Raw genomic sequence first — 22,468 nt, 5'->3', positions numbered from 1 at the left:
ACTCAAATATTTTAAATCATACAAAAGTTCAAGCTTCACGTTTCGATTGTTCTACCTGTATGGACAATTATTGCACCCCAACAATCTCCCTCCAATCAATGAGAATCGAACACGTGACATTTGCTCTTATACCGATTGTAGAACCTCACTTGTCATTTTAACAACAGTTATAGTCGGTGGTAGCAGTGCACCTCAAATATTTTAAATCATACAACAGTTCAAGAGTCACTTTTCGATTGCTCCATCAATAAAGACAATTATTGCAACTCAAAATTTTATTATCACATTTTAACTTAATTTGTTCATATGAACTATTTAAAATAAATAATTAATTAATATGAACAAGATGTGAATCTTAATATGATAATTTTTACATTTTATTTTCATGTGATTAAATAATAAATATAATCATAATATTAAAATTACATAATTTCAAATCAATAGTTACACATAGTTTTGGCATAAAATATCATATGCAAAATAAATCATAAACATGTCGATATTCATAATTTGGAAGGACAATTTTTCCTAAAATCGATTTTTATAATTTTCTTAGTTTCCATAAACCATCATTTAAACATGCCTATAAATCAAAATTTATTTGAAAATTCTTAAATTGAAAATAAAAAATTAATAACTTTGAATATCAAAATTAAATCTGGAGAATTTTATATCGGGTCAAAATATTAAATTTTCAAGATTCCAAATTCATTCGAAACAAAATAGGACCTTAGATTAGAAAATATATCAGGATCAAGCATTTATTACTATGTCAAAAATTATAATTATTATTCAAAGCGTGACTTTATTTGCTTTTACTTGTGACAACGCAGAGTGCACCTACTTGAGTGCTAATGGGTCTGGTTGTTAGACCCATAAGTCCGGAGATGTGCATGTCTATCTGTGGGTGCTGTCTCATATCTCTTAGAGAATCAGTCTTATCATTTTTCTACGTACTATCGGCCTTGTCCCCACTAGAGAAAATATTATCCGCTAAAATCTGACGTCACTTTTTAACATCCACCTAGACAACCAGATCAATGGGCACAACATCAGCAGTTTGATGCACGTGAACTTTCCAGGAGATCATCCATTTCAGTACTACTCTCACTCATACATACTTAATCCAACAAAACCCCAAATTTAAAAAACTCTCAATTTCGAAAACCTTAATTATCGACCAAACCCTAAACCCAAAAAAATTAAATCCATCCACACCACCTCCTCCGGTGAAAATGCCAACGAACGACAACTGCTCATGAACGGTCGAACATCACATGAATGACTTCGAATCTAGAATTTGCACTTTTTAAAATCATACATGTTGCGATTGGCCCTCGATTCCGGCCAAACGATGACCTACTATGGTTGATTTCCTTCTCTAATGTGTCGTGTTTGACTTAATCGACCTTCTAATGCAAAAGGCCGCTTCTCAAAGAACCGAATTCGAACAAAAATCGGTCAAAAATCAAAGAAGAACGTCCGCGTACTGAAGGTGGGATTTTTTTAGCAAATACGTAGACTTCGTACTACAGACAACGACAGATTATGGTTGCGCCGACATGGGCTTACGACCAATAGCCCTAGTTTCGGAGTTGGGTTCCGTATGACTACGAATTCATTAATTTCAAAGCTTGGATTTATAGTGCAATTTTGAATTAAAATTTGAGATCTTGATTCGAGGCTTATTTTTAATCACAAAAAATCTTGTCAGACGGTTTTATTAGTGAATTTTTTGTGAGACAAATCTTTTATTTGAGTCACCCATGAAAAAATATAATTTTTTATGTCAATCGTATTAATTTTTATTCAAAATATGAGCATAGTTGATATGTCTCACGAATAAAGATCTGTTAGACCGTCTCACAAAAGACCTACTCATTTTTATTTCGAATATTGTTAGAGCCCAACCCATTTTCCCTAAAGCCCAGCTCAATTTCATTAAATAAGTTAAAATAATGATATAAAATAATAATTGTAACTTTATCTTTCTCATCCGTAACTTTCTGTAAACGGCCGAAAGCTTCTTCTTTCTTCTTCAATTTCGAAGCTTCGTTCATCGATTGTGGCCACTCCGATTGCCCAAAAATTAAACTAAATACATATTTGAGAAGACATCGATGTCAGCTTTCTATTGATACTTATTTCGCAAGGAAAATCGCGAATCCAAGTCGCGACCCTAGCCGACCGCCTCCAGTTTTCGCCGGAAAATTTGGAAGAAAACTCTGGTTATGTTGTTTGAAGCTTGAATTCGAAGCTTTGAGCAATTTTAGAGGTAAAAATTCAGATTTTAGGGTTTTGAATTTTGGGTATTTTAATTCATTTGGATTCCAACAATTAATATATATTGTATTATTGATTGTAGGTGCTATATCGGAGCTAATTGGAGGTATTAATAAAATTTCAAAATTTAATTACGCATAATTTCGAAAACTCAGAATTTTATAAATGGGTTTTCGAATTTTAGTGTTCAATAATTAGGAGTTTAAACGCTATAGAATTGTTGTATATTAATTTTAGAAATCTTAAAGCCTAAATTATGATTTTTGGAAATTTAGGTTAAATTGGTGAATATCGGAAAAATAAATGGAACTTGATATGAAATGCATTATTTGCCACATGATTGGATTTTTCGAGAAATCCTTAAGATATTTCAGTGGTAAATTATGTGTTCAGTTGAGGTATGAATTAACTGTTTTATTATGACATCTATAATGATATTAAATAATGTTAAGTATTTTGTAATGAGTTGTGACGTGCCTTAGGTGTTTTTGTGAATAACGTGATTGCATTAATGCATTTATTTAAGTTGATACTATTAGCGCATAGCATTTCGAGCCTTGACTCCGTTGATTGCTATCATTATTGATCTGTTAAGCTGTTGAGTCATCTATGGAGCGAGTGATATGATTAGATCACTCCTGACAACTCATCGATGTAGCGAGTGATAGGATTAATACACTCCTGAGTCCTGATGACTGCACGGGGACTGATCGGGTCGCTATCGGACCCTCGATGCTACGTGCATGGATGAGCGGCGGCTTGATGTTTTTGTTGCTGCATTCCTGGCACGGGTGGCACTGTTCTTATTGCTGATGCGTTTCATTTGGAATCCGTTTTGGTATCCGTTATTTCGCTGTTACCGACACGCATTGCATTGCATTTCATTCCATTTTACTTGATTTTATTTCATGTCAGTTATAGATGTCATAATTTTAATTGTTCGTCGTATTGGGACCTGACCCTTCTTTTCTTTTATGTTGTATTTGTTTTTGATGCCATAACAGGTTATCCAGGAGGCTTTGACGCGTCTGGTGAAGCGTCAGGTAGAGGTGCCCAGTAGTTGGGTTGTTGATTGAGAGTTCCCAGATATATATAGTACATATATATGTGTGTATTATATCATCGAGTCATACTAATGCCAGAGAATGTCATGTGTAGCTGTACTATTATTTTTACGATATTTTGGATGGATAGTTGTGTGATCGACCCTTGTTGGCTCTGCATGTGTTAGTCCTGGCCAGTGCGGCTGTAGGTTGGTGAATTTATGTTATAACTTTATTTCGAGTATATAAATGTTGTTTGTGTTGTTTGGAAATTTTTGTGATGTGCTACTTACGGGAAAGTTAGGGCAAAATTTCTATTGGCCCAGAAAGGAAATTTTTTAATCGCTTTCACTCTTTAAATTAACGAATCATGTTTGTTTGGTCATTAAATGTTAATCAGGAGCACGTGCCTCCACAAAAATTATATCAAAATTCATGTAACAAATTAAAATTTTGTCCTTACATTTTTTGAATTCTTTTTGCATAGATCAAAAATTTCAATTATATCACGGTAGAGGCAAAAATTGCTGGATATCAACTGTTAAGAATATACATAATAATGAACTAAATTCGATTGATCAATGCTTAAATATAATTTGTAAAGATTGAGACGTGTAAATATAAACGAGAACAAATTCTAACATCTAGTCATTGATATTGAATTTGAGATAAGAACTGACGATATCCCACAAATACTGGAAAAAATAATCTTTTAAACATTTATGCAATTTCTGATATGGTGTAATTACTGAATAATTGTATTTATTTAGGAACCCTACCCTATAAGTAACTATTTATATATATTCTCTAATCATCATAAGAAAGTAAAGATTCGGCAAATCTTGATAGTATTTATACAAGATATGGTAAATCAGATATCAAGAGGTTTATCATATTAATCCAAACATTATTCTTTGATTTGTTTTATATTTATATTAATAAAATACGCTGACCACAATTAAATTATTTTATGGATTTGATAAAATAATCTAACATATGGGATGGAAAATAACTCAACAGAACAAATATAAGCAACAATTTAATTTACATTGATTATTTTTGTAAACATCGATGTTTTTGGTTCAAGGATAAGGGGATGACTCTTTGTTCATCTTCTTCTTCTTCAGAGTGGTCATCGATGAGTTCATAATCTTTTTGGGCCAAAGCGGTATTCCCAGGGGTGTATCAACTTGAACATATGATTTATGTGGAATTTTTTGTGGATGTCGAAAATATTATACCTTGTTTCTAATTATTATATGCTACATTTAAAACATATTGAATTAAATTATTTTTTTCCTTCTAGATTTGAAGCATGTTTTTTGTTTGGGCTAGCATTCCAGTGGTTCATGGACATGAGGTATATCTGGGACTCCCATCCTTTTATTTGCGCAGTAAAAAGGTGTGTGGGAAGGAAGTTCTTATAAATTCCGTACTTTAAGCGATACCAATATATGCCATGGCTTGTTTCCGACTTCCTAAAGCGAGATGCATTGGAATTGAGAAGACGTGTACTGACTTCTGGTGGGAAGTTGAAAACGGAAGAAAGAAAATGCATTGGAAAAACTGGGATACACTTAGCAAGCCTAAATGTATGGAATGTATGAGGTTTCAAAAGCTAGAAGTTTTCACCAAAGCTTTGCTTGCAAAGCAAACTGATACATTATAAATAACTCGGATTCTATAATATCTAGGGTGCACAAATCAAGCTATTTTAAACACATTGACTTAATGGAAGCTGGACTGGGTCACAACTTGTTCGATATTTGGCGATCTTTGGTTTGGAGTAGGGATTTATTGGAGGAAAGACTGATGTGGCGAGTTGTTAACGACATATGAGTACATATGTACAAGGACAAATGGGTTCCAAGATTTTAAGGTTGCCTGGGTCAACACATCCCAATGTGAATGGTAATCTGATGGTTCAGTCACTCATATCAAATGGAGGATGTGATGAGAACTTCATTAACAACAAATTCCCATAATTCGTAACAACAAAGATTGTAAATATCCCACTATTGGCAACCAATAAAGAGGACATGCGGTAATGCGACATGATCCAAAAGGAATTTTTTTGTGCGAGAAGGATACCGGCTGGGGATAGGGATGTACACCCATCCGGGAAATCAATCGGACGTTACTATGAAAGCTTGGTGGAAGTTTCTATGGTCCTTAATGCTACCACCAAAAATCAAAATATTTGGTGGAAGGTGCTCCATGATTCCATTGCTACAAGCTGGAACATATTGAATCACCACGTTCTGGTGTAGAGCCGCTTCCCCTTGTGCAATAATGGAAGAATAACATTGGGCCATGCTCTATTCTTATGCTCGACCGACAAGGTGGCCAGTTGGAAGGAAACTGAATTATTAACCTTTCTGACCGAATTCAGAACCAAGAATCAAGTGATGTATGCTGCTGGTTGATGCATGTGTTAGAGTTAGCTATTCTGTAAGCCAACGGTTGACTAAGGAATTTATCGACTCAGTTGTAAATAATAATATTTATTTTAATATAATTTACATTTTATGGTTTCATTTTACTTTATCTGTATACCTATGCGATTAGTATAGATAAAATTCTTGATTATATTTTAATACAAATGAATCGTAATTCGATCTTGAAACTCATTTGTAAACATTATATATTCTAAAATTGTTCCTAGTCGATTCAACCGCCTAAAAACAAGGATAAATGTCGTTTGAGCTTGAGAATAACCTTTGTAATATTGTGTACCGTGTTTCATGGTAGGGACATAGAGATGTCCAATCATGCAAATGAGTAATTATACGATGATTGTACCGAATAACCATCCCTCGTACTTTCCAAATGGTTATCATTCATCGAGATGAAAAGTCTGTGGTTGTGATTGTACATCATTAGTCCTTAAAACTCGGGATACACTGAGGCCCTATATGCTAGGTTTGAGCTTTGACTCGTTTACCGACTCTAGGAGGGTCACGAAGTGGCGAGGTTGTGTGCAATTACGAAATATGTAGGAGCCAATACATTGTAGCTGAAATTCACCGCTCACTTACAGGTGTGGATATCCAATGTGATCCAACGAAATAATAGTGCATGAAATCTCTAGCCAGAGTGTGAAATGTAAATTAAGGAAAAAGTTATCTAATTGTCCATGCGATGACACTATGAATATTTCATGATTGTATCAGATAGCTATCTAATTTAATATGCATCCATCGATGAACCAATAGTTGATGAATCGATCGAGATATATGAGATGAATGAACCATACTATACGCTAATCATAACCTATTGGTTCTTGTAGGCACTATCAGTGATACCTAGTGAATCATGGAGTAATGCTACTAGACGCCTTTACCATATTTCGATGGGTTTAATCAGAAAATGATTTCTGACATTCTCATGATCAAATGTTGGCACTTGGAATGAGGCAAATTAGGGTCAACCCGAATAAAGGAAAAATTTACTGAATCACAAAGAGCTATTAATCCGTAACTAGCTGTATCTCTGAACCATTGAGGGTCACATAAGCACCAGATCATTTGTTCCCGGTGAGAGAATAAATTCAAGGAGTTGAATTTGTATGAAACTATGATATAGTAAATTAAAGAGTTGAATTGATGATAATCGAAATTTGGAGATAATAAATTCAAGGAGTTGAATTTTTAAAATTTGAGAATTTAAATTATCAAACTCAAATGTTGAGTTTATAAAAAATTTAATGAAAATCGGGTATGCATGATGAGCTTGTAGGAGTTTAAGTCTAATATGCTAAATAATTAAAATTTTAATGAACTTTAATTAATTAAACCAATTAGACTAGTCTAATTAATTGATCAAACTCATTAATATTAATTAAAAAAAACCTAAATCTACAATTACGAAAATTAGGTCTTGGATTGATATTATAGTATAGAGGCTACATAACCTTAGCCTCCACACTCTTAAAAGAATTCGTAAATCCTCTCCTCTCCTCAAGCTAAAAATTTCGGCCACTCCTAAGAATTTTAAGGGTTCGAGTAGCCTCTTGATTTTTGATATCTAATCTCTTATAAATTTTCTAGTGTAATTTAGAAGATGAACATTTGATCCAGTCGTGGACTTGATAGGAGGATTGAAGAAAGGAGATTTTGAAGAATGTTTATAGGGAATAACAACAAGATCTATATCCGCTAATATCGGAATAACTGATGTCAAGTGATTTATTCATTAAAGCTATATTTACAAACACTTTATAAATGATTGTTTTGTTTAAAAACGAGTGTCTAATATAATATTTGAATGTCAAATTAAAAAAATTTAAACTTCCGCTGCGTTTTAGACACGAGAAAACCGATTACATAACAACACAAACTAAGGAGATACGATTTTGAGAAGATGGCCACATGCTCGTGGGCGATTTGGAAGGAAAGGAACAAAATTCTTCATAATCGCAAGGGGTGAAAATATGAGATTGATATTGGCCGGTGTTTGCGGTTTCTTGACGAATTCCAGTTCGTGTAGAGACTTGAGATTCAGGAATCAGATTCTTAAAGGGAGAAGTCGGCGACGAAATGACAATCACCCCTCTTGGGATGTTGAGTATGGACGTGGATGCTTCATACATTCCACATGTGAATTCTTATGCTGTCGGGGGTGCTCTTCGAGATCACAAAGGAAAACTGATTATGGCTTTTGGACAATAAACAACGTCACTCATTTCGGTAATACATGGTGAATTAACGATGATACACGAAAGTCTAAAGATTTTACTTAAGAAGAATATCAAGATGTTATAGTTACTACTTATGATAGATTCTCTTTTTGCGATGCAAAGAGTCACCAAACTAGACAAGAAACCATTGCGGCTGAGCTTAAGAAGATTATCTTGAGTCCTGTGGTTTATTCATTTTGCCATCTTCGACTCAGAGTGGCTCATGTTTTAACTAAATTTTCGGTTTCTTCCCCTTCACCTTTTATTTGGGTGCATGGGGATTTTTCGGATTTGCTTTTTAAACTTGTATCGACTTACATTTTGATTAGTCAATAAATAATATACCTTTCCCCTATAAAAAAAAATAATAATAATTGAAAGAGCAATAACTCCAGAAAAAGAATGCATGACGATAACTTCGAATAAGGTATCATTCTAGAATGAGTTAACTCGACTACAGACTTGTTGTCTCAAGTGAAAAAGGTTGAAACCTCTTTAAAATCAATGAGTTATTATTTTATATTTTAAAATCAATAGTTGAAATCTCCAACTTGTCATTTTTTTTGTGGTATGCAATTTATATATATATATATCAATTTATTAACTATGTCAAAATTGGACTAATCAAAATTAAAATGATATGACCATGTGGTAAAAAAAACAATAATAATATATTAAATGTATTAATTATTCGTAACATCATATATTCGTTGAAGTTTTTCGCATGATATGAAATATTTAAAATATTATTTTTATTTTTTAGAACTCCAATTTTGGAATAGTTTCATCTTTGATCGTTTGAAAATACACGTTTCACAAATATAGGGATTTTCAATTTTAATTTTAAAAATATATTTTACTATTGATTTATATTTATTGAAAATAGTGAATCCATATGCAATTTATATCATATATATAATGTAAAAAAGAAAGTAGTATCAAATTCGAGACAAGTTCGAAATCTAATTTAACTAGATCTCGAACTCAAGAATTAAAAAAAAATATATATATTAAAAGACGAGAAAATATCTTTTGGGTCATGATGGGATAATAAATCATTTCAGGGGGTAAACTGCGATTACTCATTGTACATTGAGCGAGAATATTGCACCCTGGGGCGGTAATATAAGATAATCCCATCCATCCACCTCTTATGTTCTCTCTGACAGTGATGTGATTCCCCCTGCATTATTCATTCAATCACCCAAATTTCTTAATTCTTAAGGTCACCTGAGATTTCTCCATACATAAATATCTGCACAGAGAGAGGAAATCGAATCGAACTGCTGAAGATGGGGGATAGGGGGAGAGGAGGATGCTGTCCGCCGATGGATCTGATGCGGTCCGAACCGATGCAGCTCGTCCAAATCATTATCCCCGTCGAATCTGCTAATCTCTCAATCTCGTACCTTGGAGACATCGGTCTTATACAATTCAAAGATGTTAGTATGGCTTATTCTTTATATGTCTTTTGCTGGTGAAATTTTGATTTAATTTGAGAATTTTTCGGTAATGTGATGTAGCTAGGTTTTGCTATTGTTGCTTGGGTGATTGATTTATGCTTGTGATTGATTCTAAATTGTCTTTATTAATTTGTTTCTGAAGAAGATGGAGAAGTATTGATTCTAGTATTTGGTACTTCGCAATCATTTGCCGAGTTGCTCTTGAGAGAATCTGGATTACGTTTAGACGAAAAACAGAGATGTTGAGACTTGAGACTATGGAATGTGACTGTTATTTGATTTGATTCTATTGGTTTGCTTGTTTGATTGGTATTATGTAGTGTTTTGAATCAATGCACTGGAGTTAGGTTTTGTTTCGAGCGATGACATTGTGCTTAATTTTTGCAGTTAGAAGTTAGGGGTTTTAAATTGAAATTTTGTCGTTGCACTGAAGCTAGCCTTTCTGTAAAAATTCTTCAGTAACCAGATATTTGCAGTTCTCTAGAAACTTCAGCCATTTACTGTGGCAATGGCATATCCAGGCTCCGCGCAATTAAAATCCATCTTCGTTAGGACTTCATACTTCATGAATAAAGTGTCTTTGAAAACTATCTAAAAACCTTTCTTTATGATAATATTTCTCGAAGTTGTAATCTCAAATGGCCATCAAGCGATGACGTGAAAGTTGATACCTGTTTACACACTGTTTTATTTAAATAGTTTTGTTTTTGAATGTTTTTCCTGACTTATATGAACTATGTTTGCTATAAGTATGCTCTTGGATTATTACTGTATACCTTAAATTTGTTGCCTTTTGAGTTTGTGAGCCGCTTCATCTTAAATATAATGTTATAATTTCTTCCTTGCAGCTGAATGTGGAAAAAAGTCCATTCCAACGAACATATGCCACCCAGGTAAATGTCAGTTATTATTAGAAGACAATTGTTATAACTCAAATTGCCATTTGGATGATTTTGGAAAAACTTTCATGGCAGATATATTTGGGTAGTGACAAGTTAACAGCATGAGATTGGAGCTTGTGTTTGTGATGCCAGGCTGTGTTAATGCAGCCGTTAGAGTCTTCGTTTTTCTCTTGCTTGATTATCCTAGGAAAAACTCTTAAATTATTTATTCCATAAGAATGTCAATTGATTTTTTGCTATATTCTTTTTGATTATCATGTTCATTCTTGTATAGTCAAACATACAACTTATCACCTGTAGGTTTTTAATAAACGCATTCTGCAGCTGCATAAATTATTCTTCTAATGGCCCTGCAATTTTTTTCTTTTTTTCTTTTCCTTTTGTTTCTTCTGAAGATTAAAAGATGCGGAGAAATGGCACGAAAGTTGAGATTTTTTCGTGACCAAATGTCAAAGGCAGGGTTGTCACCTGAAGCAAGATCTACGACACAACCTGTTCTTAGTTTGGATGACCTTGAGGTATGTTTTGGTTTTTGTATTTACCTCACTCTAACTATCAAATGCATTTGACCCTGGCTCTTTGCTGATTTTTAGGTTAAACTCGGGGACCTTGAAGCTGAGCTGGTTGAAATAAACGCAAATAGTGAAAAGTTGCAGCGATCCTATAACGAACTAGGAGAATACAGGCTCGTTCTCCAAAAGGCATGGCATTTTTATTTCTCAGTGTTCATAGCTTTTGTTGTAGATATCTATTGCTCACTTGAGTTATGCAGAGAAGTAGAAAAAATATGTAACAAAAAATAATGTGAGCATCCTTCTTGTAGCTCCTTTTTTGGGAAGAGCCTAAAAAAACCTTAAGTTGATCATTAATACAAAAGATTTATTCTTCCAGAACACCCGAGAAGTATCACTTACATTATGACCAACAGCAGTGAGAAGTGAAAAGGATATTGGTATGATTCATACAACTGACTTTTCTGTTCCATCACCTTACCTCCACAATTCTCTCTGTATTTGTTTCACTGAGGAAGCCATCCATTGTTGCTGAGATTTGCTTATTACTGTTACGTTAAACTTACAACACAAGTTCTCATAAAAAAAAGAAGCAAAAGAATTCACAACACAAGTTTATCAAATGCTGCATGACATTTGGGTAATTTTTGGTAGTATGATTGTGGGTATTAGGAATTTTTTTGAGAATGTGTGTTGTAGAAGGTTGTGTTGAAGAATATGATGCATGGTTAGTTTAAATTTTTGAATCAATTACATCTTAGTGTAGATGTCACGTCATAAAGATTTGTTGGGTTAGTGATGTCATCTTTTATATTTTGTTATTTTATTTGTTTATGAAAATTTTTAATATTTCGAAATGAAACATGTTGAGTTAAAATGTAATAGAATAATTGAGTATCAACATGTATGTTTATTATTATTATTATTATTATTATCATTATTCTTCTTTTTTGGGAGAATGGAAACAAAAAGCATTACCCAACGCTGCCTTGGATTTTTGGCAGTAATGTGACATAAAGGATAGTCTTGTCCATTGCATTTACATATATCGAGAGATGTTTCTTAAGGCAGTACCAGCTAGGAATTGATGTCTATTACATGAAATGAATTGTTTGTGCAACTTCTATTCTTGATTACATCTGCATAATTAGAGACCTTAGAAATATCCCCTTTTATTTTTGTTCACTGCTTGCTTTTTCATTATTGATTTTTTTTTTATTTTTTTCCACATGTTCCATGTTTTTTTCCTAGTTTTACTCCATTTTTGGTTGATGACCCATGTTGGCTATTGTAAATGCTGTTATATTTCCTTAGGCTGGTGAATTTTTTAACTCTGCAATGAGCAGTGCTGAGGCTCGTCAAACAGAATACTCATCAAATCAAAGTGGTGAGGAGTCCTTGGAAACTCCACTATTATCAGAGCAGGTACAAATTTGAACTGTTGATATTTGATCCCGTTTAAGTTGGGGATTTCACTCTTATTCAGAGATGTGTTCTGCTATCAGGGAGTGACAGTTGATTCTACCAAGCAAGTTAAATTAGGATTCATCACTGGACTTGTTCCCAGGGGGAAATCAATGGCCTTTGAGAGGATTTTATTCCGTGCTACCAGGGGTAACGTGTTTCTGAAGCAGGCTGCAGTTGATGAGACAGTCATTGATCCTGTATCTGGGGAGAAGGTTTGTACAAACTATCTGGATTAATTTATGTGGTTCTTATGACACATTTACGGTCTGAGTCATGCTTAGATCCATTATTTGTTCAGTGATTGTGGTATTTAAAAAAAGGTCGATTACTCATGTTTTGCTCATGACTGAAGACTAATGTGGAGAAAACTAATTTTTGTTTTTTATGACATAGGTCGAAAAAAATGTATTTGCTATCTTCTTTTCTGGAGAGAGGTCAAAAAACAAAATTCTCAAAATATGTGAAGCATTTGGAGCAAATCGGTATGCTTTCAATGAGGACCTGAGCAAGCAAGCTCAAATTGTTACGGAGGTATACAAGATACATTTTAGTTCATGTATTATTTATTTGTAACGGACCCAATTGTCACAAACCCGTCTTTTATTTTTTGCTCATTTTCTTTTTTACTTAGTTTCTTGATTTTTGCAATTTGGATTAAATTTGAACTTTCCTCTAGTTGTTTCTTTTTCTCTTGATTGCCACCAGGCTGCTATCCTATATTTTTGCTGTAGACAGGACGTGGATTTCTTTCCCTTTCTCCCGCATATTTCATGACACTTAATTTCTTTGGTTACTCTATTTTTCAATTATCTCTGGGTAGTACTTTGCATAATTTTCCTCTCATATTAAATGTTTATTGAGGTATTTTTTTTTCATTTTTTCTTCTTTGATGATCTCATATGAGATACTGAAATTGTACTCTTGTGTTACTTCTGCTTCCATTTCAGACCTCCGGTAGACTCTCAGAGTTAAAAACTACAATTGATGCGGGCCTGGTGCATCGTGGAAACTTGCTGCAAATTATTGGAGAACAATTCGAGCAATGGAACTTCTTGGTCTGTGAACCATGGTTTAACAAATTGCTTGTAGTTTTCTTAATTTTTGTTGGGTTTATATAAAAAACAGCAGCTAAGCCGTGAATGATCAACCATGTACGAAAGCCAGAGTGTTTTGGCATGTTAATAGTTGTTCCTGTTTCTAAAATTTATTATATTTTAATGTCTTATGAATTTGATAAACTATTTTTTTTAAATGAAGGTGAGGAAGGAGAAATCCATTTATCATACTCTGAATATGCTCAGCATAGATGTCACCAAGAAATGTCTAGTGGCAGAAGGATGGAGTCCTGTTTTTGCATCAAAACAGGTGACTAGTATCCCCCACATTTTTTTTCTAATCTCTTATTGATTTGTGCGATGGCAATTTTGGTCGCAGTTGTTGCTTTGAATCATGAGATTTCAAAGTGAAGTGCTATGTCTTAACGTTATTGCTCACTCCAGAAGAGGATGTTTCTTATTTTCAGATTCAGGATGCATTGCATAGGGCTACACATGACTCCAATTCACAAGTTGATGCTATTTTTCAAATCTTGCAAACACGTGAAATGCCACCTACATATTTTCGAACAAACAAATTCACTACAGCTTACCAAGAGATTGTTGATGCATATGGGTGAGTTTTCTCTGTAGTGAAGAGATTTAATGTGATAGTGTTGGTAAACTGGTACACACATTTAGGTTCATTCAAGACTTCAAGTATAAGCTCTTTGTTTTGGATATTCACTTGTCAAAGAGCTAATCAAATGGTGATATGGAAAATGGAACTGCTAGCATCTGAAATTTGAAAAAACAGCAACATGGCTATGACTATGCATATTGGCTTTATAGCATGGGAATCTTCATGTACTTTTTTGTCTTAATATAGCTACCTGTTTCCATGATTAAAAAATTAATATTCTACTACCTTAAAGTTCATAAAGCTGAGAATTTGTTTCTGGCCCCTAAGGAATGTTGTCAAGTTGCGTAGAAATTATGGACCTTTTGCTTACATTGCGACCTTCATAAATTTAATTGATGTACCTGAGATAGTTTCTAGAGGTAGGCTTTTTTTTGTTACATTTCACATCCACTTCCAAGTATTAGCCAAGTATTACTCCACACCTCAAAACCTTGACCTGATACTATGTCGTGTTTCTATATTACAATATCCGATGCATTGAGTGCAGCATTTGTTTTAAGACAAACTATACCCTGCATGAAATTTCATGCCACTCAGTTTACATGTTGCAGAGTTGCCAAGTATCAGGAAGCAAACCCTGGTGTATTCACCATTGTCACGTTTCCATTCCTTTTTGCTGTCATGTTTGGTGACTGGGGTCATGGCATATGCCTTCTACTAGCAACACTATTTTTTATTATCAGAGAGAAAAAACTCTCTAGTCAGGTAATCACATACTTGTTTGATTTAGCTATCAAATAGAATATTTGCAATTATTGTTTCTTTATCTATCTCCTTTTGTTAAAAACTTACATCTTATAAAAAATTTTTTGGGACTCCATAAACACATTACCATATAAAAGCATCGGTTATTTTGCAAAATGTTACTGATTGTGTGCTCTATTGATTATTAACTCAGCTATCTCTGTATGGAGGTTGTAGAGAATTTACTTGTCTTTTAGTGTCTCTCCTTAATTTTTCCTAAAATATTGATTTAATTTCTTGGTTTATTTTGTTTTGTTTTTTAGTCAAGCGATAGCGTAACAACACATTAAAATTCTATTATTTAAAATTGTTAAAATGTGTAATGTGTTGCACATGCACTAAGTTTGTGTGCAGCTGCTAGTATTTAGTTATTAGCAATGGGACTTTTTTTCTTTTGTACAACTTTCTTGTTCTTTTCTAGTCACTTGTTGGATCATTTGTCCTGTTTCTGGTCATAAAATTGGATTGAGCGATTTAGCATATTGAGCTCTGCTTATTTTCTTTGTGATTGTTGTTTTTAACAAGTTATGTAAAATCATTCATCTATTCCACAGTCGCAGTATTGTTTTGCATAGATCTCGCGAATAGTGTCATAGTCATGTTTGGATGAGTTAATATCTTTTGGAATGTAGAGGGTGAGTCGAGCAATTTGAGCAAATGCAAGTCAAACTACTAGTTTTAGTACGGATTTACTTGTCACTTTGAAAAGCTTACATATACTTCCTGAGATGTAATGTTGGATAATGTTTTGGAGATATATATCTTCTTTTTTTTGTTTCACTTCTAAGACCTCCTCATATTTTTTCGTTTGAGATTACAATTTTTGGAGCAAGGGATTGTTCTTTATGTTGACCGCATTTAGAATTGTGCTGATGACATCATTGATTTGGCATTGTAAGCTTGAAAATTTCTATTTCTTATATATGAGTGAAATTAGTGAAGTGATTTTATCGATCTCCATAAATGCAGAAACTTGGAGACATCATGGAAATGACCTTCGGTGGTCGATATGTCATTCTGCTTATGGCACTTTTCTCAATTTACACCGGGTTGATCTATAATGAATTTTTTTCTGTGCCATTTGAATTATTTGCTCGTTCAGCGTATGTGTGTCGTGATACATCTTGCAGGTATTTCATTGATCTTGAGTCTTATGTTAATGTCGCAGCTCTGCTTGTATGTGAACTTTTTAATTCTTGTAGGGATTCTACTACTGTGGGCTTGATTAAAGAACGAGACACCTACCCGTTTGGAGTGGACCCTGCATGGCATGGTACACGCAGTGAGCTACCATTCCTTAATTCATTGAAAATGAAAATGTCCATCCTACTTGGAGTTTCTCAGATGAACCTGGGAATAATATTGAGCTACTTTAATGCCAAATTCTTCAAGAATAGCCTGAATACATGGTAACTCAATTTAATTCAAAAGATACTTCCTGATAACACGTTTACTGATTAAATCTAGATAAATTTCATATAGAAGTGCTTTGTTGGACAACTATTTGAACGGAAATTCAACGGATATTCTATATAGTGACTTACATCTCCCTGTCTACTCATACTGACCCTGTGGTGTCGCAGGTTCCAATTTATTCCCCAAATGATATTCTTGAACAGTCTGTTTGGCTACCTTTCTGTCCTTGTTATCATTAAATGGTGCACTGGATCCCAAGCTGACTTATATCATGTTATGATATACATGTTTTTGAGTCCTACGGATGAGCTTGGTGAAAACCAGCTGTTCCCTGGTCAGAAGACAGCTCAGGTTGGGAATTACAGAAAATAAAATGTCACAGTCTTTTGATTAATTTCATTTCATCTCACTTCAATCGAAGCTCTTAATACTTCCTGGGGTTTGCATAAACTTATTTCATTATTTGCACAACCAGCTTGTTTTGTTACTGTTGGCACTTGTTTCTGTACCATGGATGTTGTTCCCAAAGCCATTCCTTTTGAAGCGAGAACACAACGTATGCAAGTTTTTACCTTTTTCTTTAGTTTAGCCATTACAAATTTTGAACATAATATTCTAATACCTTGTCATATTATCTCGACGTTTTCTATACCATATATTCAGAGGCACCATGGAGAGTCTTATGCACCCCTTCCAGGAACAGACGAGTCGTTGCAACCGGAAGCAAATCACAATTCCCATGTTCACGAAGAGTTCGAATTCAGTGAAGTTTTTGTGCACCAACTTATCCATACAATAGAATTTGTGCTCGGGGCAGTCTCAAATACAGCGTCTTATCTTCGTTTATGGGCTCTTAGGTATCGTTTTACTACACTCTGTATTTGGCCTATACACGGTGAATGTTTGCCTTCCGCTTTGTATCTCTCTCTTCAGTTATACATGTATAATTAAATAGTGTAAGGGTGTTTAAGTGAACTTATAAAATTATGGAGAACTGCCATCGATGGCAAGATCCTAGTTCTTTCTCATGTTTTGAGTGTTGAGTTCAAGTTGCTAACAAACGTTTTTTTTTTTATCTATTTCTTTGTTTGGTGATGATCAGTCTTGCCCACTCTGAGTTGTCCAGTGTGTTCTACGAGAAGGTTCTTCTACTTGCATGGGGGTAAGTTCATTTATTCCATTGAACTATTTATGTCTGCAGGTGTTAGTACGAATTGGTTTTGAACTTGTTTCATACTTCTTTCATTAAATTTGAGCGGCAATCATTCAAACCATTTTTTGATGCCTTTTAATTGTGGACTATGTGGTTGACCCAATCAATGTTTAATCTGGTAGTTGACTAACATCTAATATTTAGTGAATGACAGGACATTTTATAGAAGTGCTGGTACTATTATAGACAAATGCATGATTATTATTTATCTTTAGCAATTGCAAGGACATCATATGATATGACCTGTCTCAACTAACCATTCTTTTTTGGCAGATATAACAATGTAATTATCCTTATTGTTGGCATAATCGTCTTCATATTCGCCACTGTTGGTGTGTTGTTAGTGATGGAAACACTTAGTGCCTTCCTCCATGCCTTGAGACTACATTGGGTGGAGTTCCAAAATAAGTTCTATGAAGGAGATGGATACAAGTTTTATCCATTCTCATTTGCCTTAATCGATTACGAAGAGGAATGATACTTCAAGACAAATTACTGTTCAAATAATATTCAATGCGTTGTATGTGCATGGACAGGAGTCTATTGAAGGTAATGATTCTTTAAATTGTTGCCTGGGATTATGCGTGAATCTTTTTACGTTGAGCGTTCTCTTGGTCTTGTATTCATTTGTGTTACTGAGCTTAATAAACAAGTCTCGTGAGGCCTGCATTGGATGACGTTTAAAGTTAATGGTTTGTTTATCCCTTTACTGTTGATATTTATTTCCTCGTGATGTTATTTGCCTTCGAGAGCTGATGTAAATTTTTGGGATTCTAAAGTTATATTGTAAATCGACCAGTTGTGATGCCTGCCTCTAAAGGGGTAAATCTACGTTGCACTCGGTAAAATATCATCAAATGCAGCACACCTGGTTAGATTTATTAATGTTTGGTAAATCTTCGATAATTAATGCGGTATCTGTAGAATTATTTGTTTATATTTGCAGAGATTATATTTCTCAAATTATTGAGTTGCGTGGTTGGGAGTGAGGATTAGAACTTCGAAGTCCAGCTAAACACATGCATTGTCGCATCTTAGAATCACAATGTGATTCCACATAGTATTAGTAAAATAATTGAAACCGGGACAAGGTAAATTTAACACTTACCTGCGCTTTATTACTTCTAGCCCATCTCTGGTGATAAACATCACGCGGATAACTTCCTCAATCTAAAACTTGTGGTGCTAGGACGGAAGATACTTGTACAATGAATTTTATTAAAATTATTTTGTGGTCGTTGCTTTGTCTTTGGCAACAAAATTATTCCAAATTCATATCATCATTCTGAAATTCCAGATTTAGCAGGGAAAGTAGTGTCTACTCGAAGTAAATGAATTTTAAGAGCGAGGAAAATTGAGAAAGGACAAGATGCGGCAGCTTTCAAGGAAACACAATGAGTTACCAGAAGTACACAACATGAAACCTAAATAACATTTGTTAATTTTCCATCGGTCATGAGGTTTGACTCAATTCACCTTAATAGCACCAAATCAAGTTAGTGCTTAGAAATTAAAACGGTATAGGCACGTTTCCTCTATGTACAGAGATGAGGGACGTGATTAACTGCAATTTGATACACATTTGGTTAAGTGCTTACAGTAGAAACCATGGAGTCCACACCACAGATGTTGGTGCCACGACAGATTTTATAGTAGGCCTTCTCTCCCCAGTTTTCACCCCATGTTTTCACCCCATGAATTCTTGATAATCCAGTATGGCTTGTCCTCCAAGCGAATGGGAGAATATGCACCCGCACCATAGCCAACCAACAACACACCATGATCCAACCTCTTGGAGCATTTGAACGGACACGATACTCCTCCAACGTAAGTCTGCATGAAGACGGCATTGATAGCCGCTACACTCGAGAGAGCAAAATTATAGTCAGAGCTGTCCCGTGGTAAACATCTTTTGACTAGATAGCATCTGGTGCTTGACTTTAACGATGAGTTTTTTGAATTTTGAGAGAATTTAGATAAGAATAAATCTCACAAACCAAGGGAAATTCAGTGAAGCTGGTGAATGACGTGCAATTGTTATTCAAATAATTCCAAGTTAATCCGTATGATGAACCTAATGAGATTGATAAATGCGTAGAAAAATACCAGCAAGAGGTCCATTCTTGACTAGATTGGCAGCAATCTGTTCTTCATCAAGGGACACAACGCTGAAGTTGGCGACCTTTGCAGCAATTTTGGTCTTGTCAAACTTGCAGCCTCCACGGTCTGTACCGGTGTATGGATAGTCATAGTCCTCTTCTCGCATAAGTCCACCGGATTTTAAAGTATATTTGAAGGCACTATTCATCAAACCACCATCACAACCTGAGTCACACTCTGTTTCTCCTGAACCGCACTGCAGACAGTGAGGTCAGATTGACACATTTAAGAGGAGAGCAAGTAATGCGACAGCAGAGCCCGTTCTCACCAGTAAAAAAAAATCTGAACAGTAGAATTAACGGCTGGTTAGAAAAAGCATTTTGTCTCATAATTGCATCTGATGATACTCGAACTCAACACCCTTTACCATCTATGGGCTCATTGTGTTTCACATTCATTATTTCTAGTTTTGTACTTCTCTCGACTATAATTTCCACCTTCCACTACTGTCCGCACTGGACGTATAACTGTATCATCTCTTTAAATGAGATTGAGGACAAAACTCAGAAAATAACATAGTTTCCAAGGATAGCAAACACATCTTGTAAAAATCCTCGGACGGTTCGATTTCATGGCTCTAGGTTTCACTAAAACCAGACGTTTAAGAGGCTGAAATAAGAGGGACACGTCAAAAAGCCGAACCTCGTGGTCACAATCCACAAGCTGTTGCTCACCGAGACTCACAAGTTTCCCGGTCGCCAGATAGTTTGCACTTTCTAATGCTCCTGTTGCCATTCAAAAATTACCATTGAGATTTATCGTATGCTTAAGGTAACTAAATAGAACACAATTCATGAGTCAGCACATCAAATCATTCAAACTGATGTAAGATAAATCAAAGAGAATAAGCTCGTCGGCAAAACCGTTTCTCATCGCACAAGTTGAATAAGAACTAATTTCAGCACATAACTTGATTCACCCAAATTGCAGCTAAATTTCTCAACTCCAACACTGGAACAAAAATCATATATCAGACCCAATGAAATTATTACTTGCATCTTCGTTTCTACCAGAATTTAAACAATGGAAATTTCAACTACAACTTATAAAGGTATGAGGATCTAAACAACTGTTATCTCGTCACATGCAATAATTGGTCATATTGGATAACTTATGCTAGAAATTTACCTACCAAAATACTAAACCAAAACTAACAGTATGCACGATGCACATTACTGCAAACCATATAAATAGTTTGCATAGACTCTAGTTAGCTTATTAGGGACTTTTTTTAGCAAAGATTAGAGCTAACTGGCACGGATTTGAAACTTAAAGCAAAAATGTATAAAAATCTATACAAGTCTGACCTAATTTTTTCGGTCACACCAATAATATCCAATTCTCTCCGAATATAATACTACGATATAAACAAGGAACTGTATCGGGTAGCACGACATAATTCAACGCTATTGCTCACCATCGATTCAAATCAGAAATGGACTGATTAGAACTTGTACTCTGGAAATGATCAAGCCAAATCATGATTAATACATGCGTACCTGATTCTTCATGGGTGTAACGGCACCGCGATCTCTCCAGTCAAAAATCAGTCGGAATGTTGTTCGTCGGTAGGATCGGAGCCTTGTGTGCGTCTGCTGGAAGTCGGAGTCTCCGATTGAGGCCGAGAAGTTGACGTCGGAGCTCCGCGCGAGTAAGATCGGAGAACTGAGTGACTCCGTGCACGCGGAGGGGTCCAGCTTCTGGTGGCGCCTAGTTCGGCGCAGGTTAGCCTTAAACACTGATAATCTGTAATCGTGTTCCTCCTGGGTCGCGTACTTCTTTCCGAACTTCTTATTAAACATCGTGAAATGGTGGTCGGCGTTCAGCAGTAAGTTTTCGCCATCATCTCCATGATCAACGACTTGCCGGATCAACAGATTTTCGCCGCTGCTCGTAGCTTCGTCTCCCGCGGAGAGGATGATGACACACGACGTCGCTACGAGGACAAAAGTGAGGGATACGGTGGCGAAACGAGAAGCCATGAAGAACGCAGGGAATTCTTCCCCTCAAACGTGGAGAAAGGAAAGAGATACGTAAGTTGTTATCGTTACACAAAGCAGGTGAAGCAAACCAATAATAATAGTCCACGTTGCTCAATTTGATTTGTTCCATGAGAAAGTCGATGATTTGCTATTATTTTATCGAAATAAAAAAATCAAAATCAATATTATAATATACCAAAGCCTCTTTCTTTTGCAAGATAAATAAGTACAGAACGGGCTTCGTTAATTTGGCCCATCAAGTATTGGACTGTGACTATATTTTAATGTATCCTTAATAAGTACTAGTTATTTTACCCATTTTTTTTTTATAATTATCGAAGAATCAAAGTGAAATCTGATAAATTATCTAAATATTAAAGTGTTATTTGAATAGTTGTAAATAAAAAAAATAAAAACAAAAGTGTTTGTTGAAAAAATTAAAAAAAATGTAATATTAGTATAACATAAGGACAAAATTGAAATAACAAAAAACAGATCAAGACACCATTTTTATCTCTATTATAGATATTCTTAATAATAGTAATAGATGACAGTGACTAGGTTTTTTGTTTATTTTTTTTTAAAAAAAACAAACTCAAACCAGCACTGTGTTTGCTAGTGGCAAACAAATAAACATGATATTTCACATTTGTCTTTATCTACTTTACATGTATTTTTTGATGTTAATGATAAGACATTATATAATCGATTACATATAATTTATTTATCTAAAATTTGACTTAAATTCTATAGTTTTACATAGATTTGGCCATGTCGGTTCGGTTTCAGATTGGACCTATTGGATAGAGTCGGGAAAATCTCGACCCTAAACCGTCTCAGTCCCATGTTGTTAACCTGACGTTCTGGT

At 34.8% G+C, this 22,468-nt stretch overlaps 1 protein-coding gene and 1 pseudogene across 2 annotated transcripts; one reads left to right on the top strand and one right to left on the bottom strand.

Moving 5' to 3' along the window:
• Positions 1-9,130: 9,130 nt before the first annotated feature.
• On the top strand, positions 9,131-18,176 carry LOC142547068 (V-type proton ATPase subunit a3-like). 2 transcript variants are annotated; one of them, XM_075655140.1, is made up of 18 exons: positions 9,131-9,446; positions 10,316-10,360; positions 10,765-10,887; positions 10,963-11,070; positions 12,196-12,306; positions 12,387-12,560; positions 12,742-12,879; positions 13,296-13,403; positions 13,606-13,713; positions 13,871-14,019; positions 14,637-14,790; positions 15,799-15,959; positions 16,032-16,238; positions 16,413-16,596; positions 16,721-16,801; positions 16,909-17,102; positions 17,348-17,407; positions 17,732-18,176. In XM_075655140.1, exons 1-18 carry the CDS (start codon positions 9,297-9,299, stop codon positions 17,934-17,936), a joined length of 2,460 nt encoding a protein of 819 aa, XP_075511255.1. In that variant the 5' UTR covers positions 9,131-9,296; the 3' UTR covers positions 17,937-18,176. The 2 variants fall into 2 exon arrangements, with proteins under 2 accessions (XP_075511255.1, XP_075511256.1); XM_075655141.1 differs by lacking the exons at positions 9,131-9,446; positions 10,316-10,360; positions 10,765-10,887; positions 10,963-11,070 and adding an exon at positions 11,171-11,321.
• A 700-nt stretch (positions 18,177-18,876) lies between these two features.
• LOC142547067 (cysteine protease RD19A-like) lies at positions 18,877-21,681 on the bottom strand (annotated as a pseudogene).
• Positions 21,682-22,468: the final 787 nt, after the last annotated feature.

Source organism: Primulina tabacum, chromosome 5 (assembly GCF_025594145.1).
Source record: "Primulina tabacum isolate GXHZ01 chromosome 5, ASM2559414v2, whole genome shotgun sequence".
NCBI lineage: Eukaryota > Viridiplantae > Streptophyta > Magnoliopsida > Lamiales > Gesneriaceae > Primulina > Primulina tabacum.
The sequence above is the reverse complement of the archived record's forward strand: the minus strand, read 5'-3'. Positions and strand labels throughout refer to the sequence as shown.